General features: G+C 58.7%; 1 protein-coding gene across 1 annotated transcript; it reads right to left on the bottom strand.

Moving 5' to 3' along the window:
* Positions 1-684: 684 nt before the first annotated feature.
* On the bottom strand, positions 685-2,781 carry ATF4 (activating transcription factor 4). The gene is made up of 3 exons (XM_069102852.1): positions 2,552-2,781; positions 1,643-1,963; positions 685-1,552 (listed from the first exon to the last, which is right to left on the bottom strand). The coding sequence occupies exons 2-3, from the start codon at positions 1,866-1,868 to the stop codon at positions 774-776; spliced, it is 1,005 nt and encodes a 334-aa protein (XP_068958953.1). The 5' UTR covers positions 1,869-1,963; positions 2,552-2,781; the 3' UTR covers positions 685-773.

Here is a 2,781-nt window from a genome sequence, read left to right as displayed (position 1 = left end):
ACTGTTCTCCTTTGGTCCTCAGGGCCAAACGATATTGTTGTAATTCTAATTTTTTTTTTTTACAATTAGGATGTCTACCCTTCCTATGCCCTCTTCCCTCCTTTGCTCCCAGTTTCATCTCAAGGACTGATGCATCTCCATTATCTTGGCTATTAGCCCTCCCAGTGAGCACCATCTCTGCTTCCACCTATCAGTCATCTCCCCATCTACCCTCAACAGCAGGCCTGACTCCCTTCAGTCCCCTCAAGCCTCATCTCTTCAAGTTTAATACTGGGGTCAGTATTTCCTTGATGTCGGTCATCCCCCGTTTCTCAAACCCACTCACATCCAATTGTTGGACAAGTCCTGCTGTAAGAGGTCTTAAGTAAACAGAATGGAGGGCTGAGAATCCTTGCAGGCTTCAAAACTGGGGATCCTCTTCCAGTCCATGGGTTGGGGCAATTTCAGGTTTTCACAGTTGAGATTACGCCTCAGAAAAACTTAACTTACCCAGTCACACATAACCACGGTCACAAGCAGATACTTCAACAACCACACAAAGTTTGTGACCAGACAAGGTTCGCTCTTCCCTCCTTATCCCCAAACCAGCTAATTCAGTGGGAATCCTTTCTGTTGGTTCTCTCCTCACAAATACAAGCTACAGATAACCCACCTCCATTAACAAAGCACATTGGAACCACCAAGTTGCACTTTTACTACAAAATAATTTATTGAACAAGACAGCACAAGACTCCCATATATACACAAACAAAAGTATCTGACTACCCAACAACTTAGGGACTTCTCCTCTTTTCCTTGGCTTTCCGGACCTCTTCTATCAAGTCCTTCAAATACTGAATCTCTTTGCTCAGGGCATCTGCCTTCTCCTTCAGAGCTTCGTTCTTCTGTTCCAGCTCTCTGCACTCCCCAGATAAGGCCTCCTGTTCTGCCCGCTTTTTCTGCCTGTAACGTGTGGCAGCAGTTTTGTTCTGTTCCATTTTCTTTAGCTTTTTATCTACCTTTTTCTCTTTCTTGTCCTCAAGGGGACGGTCATAAGGTTTGGGGTGGGCAGAGGGCTGGCTCTCAGTCAGAGAAGCTGTGGAAGTGGAGGGGCTGTGCTGGGGAGAGCCCAGGTAGGACTCGGGGCTCGTACAGATACCAATTCCACTATCATTGTCTGAGGGGGCGTCTTCCTCCTTGATGTCCTTGGGCATCAACCCATAAACAGCCTCTGGTTTTCTGTCTCCTTCCAAGACATCCACTTCACTACCTAGGTCTAAACTAAAAGAAAGGTCTGGTGTGGAGGTCAGGGCCCTTAGAGAAAAAGGAAAAGACTGATGGGAGGGCTCGGGCTCAAGCAGAGTTTCAGGGAAGCGGCCAAATGAATTTACTGTTGCAGGGGACTCTCTGTTATTAGCGGCCAAGGGGTCGAACAGATCACAGGTGTCTTCCAACGTGGCAATGAGGTCGGAGCAGGTGGATTCCAGGTCATCCATGCCCAGCAAGGCATCGAAATCGAACTCCTTCAGATCCATTTTCTCCACCATCCAGTCCATGCCTGAGAAGGCATCCTCTGCAAGACCAAGGGGGGAGAGGGGTGTGACTGGACGCCGGGGCCGGCTGCCCCTCCCCCACCCTCCCCCTCCCCCGGCCCCCAGCTCACCCTGGCCGCAGTCGGCGGCATTGACCCAGCCATCCACAGACAGCCACTCGGAAGAGGCGGCCTTGGCGGGCTCGCCGGGGAGCCCGTGCGGCTTGAAGGGCTTGGCCTCCTCCAGGTAGTTATCGAGGGGGCTCAGGCCCTCCTCAGCCCCCGAGCCTGACTGGCCGAAGGGGGACAGCAAGTCCCCCCACAACGAGTCGCTGTTCAGGAAGCTCATCTCCGTCATGCTGCGGGGCGCGGGGCGGGCGGGGGAAGGCCGAGGAGTCGCGGGCGTCGTTGTCGTGGGTGACAGCAGTGCTGCTGCTAGATGCCTGGAAAAGCCTGCAAGAACCCCGCGCCCGGCACCGTGAGCCCGGTGCCCGGGGGCGGCCCGGCCCCCCTCCCCCACCAGGGCCCCCTCCCCCGGCACGGGTGGCCCCCTCCCCCAGCACGGGTGGTCCCCTCCCCCGGCAGGGGGGGGTGAGGCCGCTTCCGGGTGGGGAAGGGCGGGGGGCCTCTCCCCCTGCTGTCCTTAAGAGGCCGGAGGCACCGCCCCGCCCCCGCCCCGCCCCGCGGGGGGCCCAGGCTGACTCACGCCGCGGCCCCTCCGCGTGCCCCCGCCCCCCGACGCGGAAGCGGCCGCCATCTTGTCTCCTGCCCTGCCACGTTTGGGGCGGGCAGCGCGCTCGCCGGGCCCTCCTTCCGGAAGAGGGGGCGGGAGCTTCTCGTCTTCCCCCAAGGCGGGGTCGGGACAAAAAACATAAATGGGGGGGGTGAGGAATGCGCGCCTTTCCCCGAACACGACTTTTAAGTCACCGAGGACAGAAAAGACGTAGTCACTGACACACAGCGAGTGACACGTCTGCAACAGGCGGCTAATCAAAGCCCGGGCGGCCAGATGCGCCCCGCCCCGGCCCATCCCCCACTCACGCCATGGCTTCGCCGCTGGAGGTTGCCGCTGCAGAGCCCGGAGCTGCTGCCGCCGCCGCTGCAAGGGCCGATGCTGCCGCAGGCGCTGTCGCCTCTAGAACGCCATGGCGGGCGTCGGGGGGGAGGGTCGCGGCGAGCCGAGCGCAGGGCCGGAGAGGGCGGCGAGCACACGATGGGCAGACACTACTCTCTGGCGGGACAGGCGTGAAGATGGCGGCGGCGCCCCCGCT

This window comes from Petaurus breviceps, unplaced genomic scaffold (assembly GCF_028583685.1).
Source record: "Petaurus breviceps papuanus isolate PSGF00001 unplaced genomic scaffold, PetGlider_PUasm1.0 558, whole genome shotgun sequence".
NCBI classification, from domain to species: domain Eukaryota; kingdom Metazoa; phylum Chordata; class Mammalia; order Diprotodontia; family Petauridae; genus Petaurus; species Petaurus breviceps.
The sequence above is the reverse complement of the archived record's forward strand: the minus strand, read 5'-3'. Positions and strand labels throughout refer to the sequence as shown.

What these genes read in the sequence shown, in the direction of transcription:
- ATF4 (XM_069102852.1), bottom strand. Translation starts at nt 1,868, where the DNA reads ATGACGGAGATGAGCTTCCTGAACAGCGACTCGTTGTGGGGGGACTTG. An exon ending in TGCCGCCGACTGCGGCCAGG is followed by an intron (nt 1,553 to 1,642) that starts GTGAGCTGGGGG and finishes TTGGTCTTGCAG; the next exon opens with AGGATGCCTTCTCAGGCATG.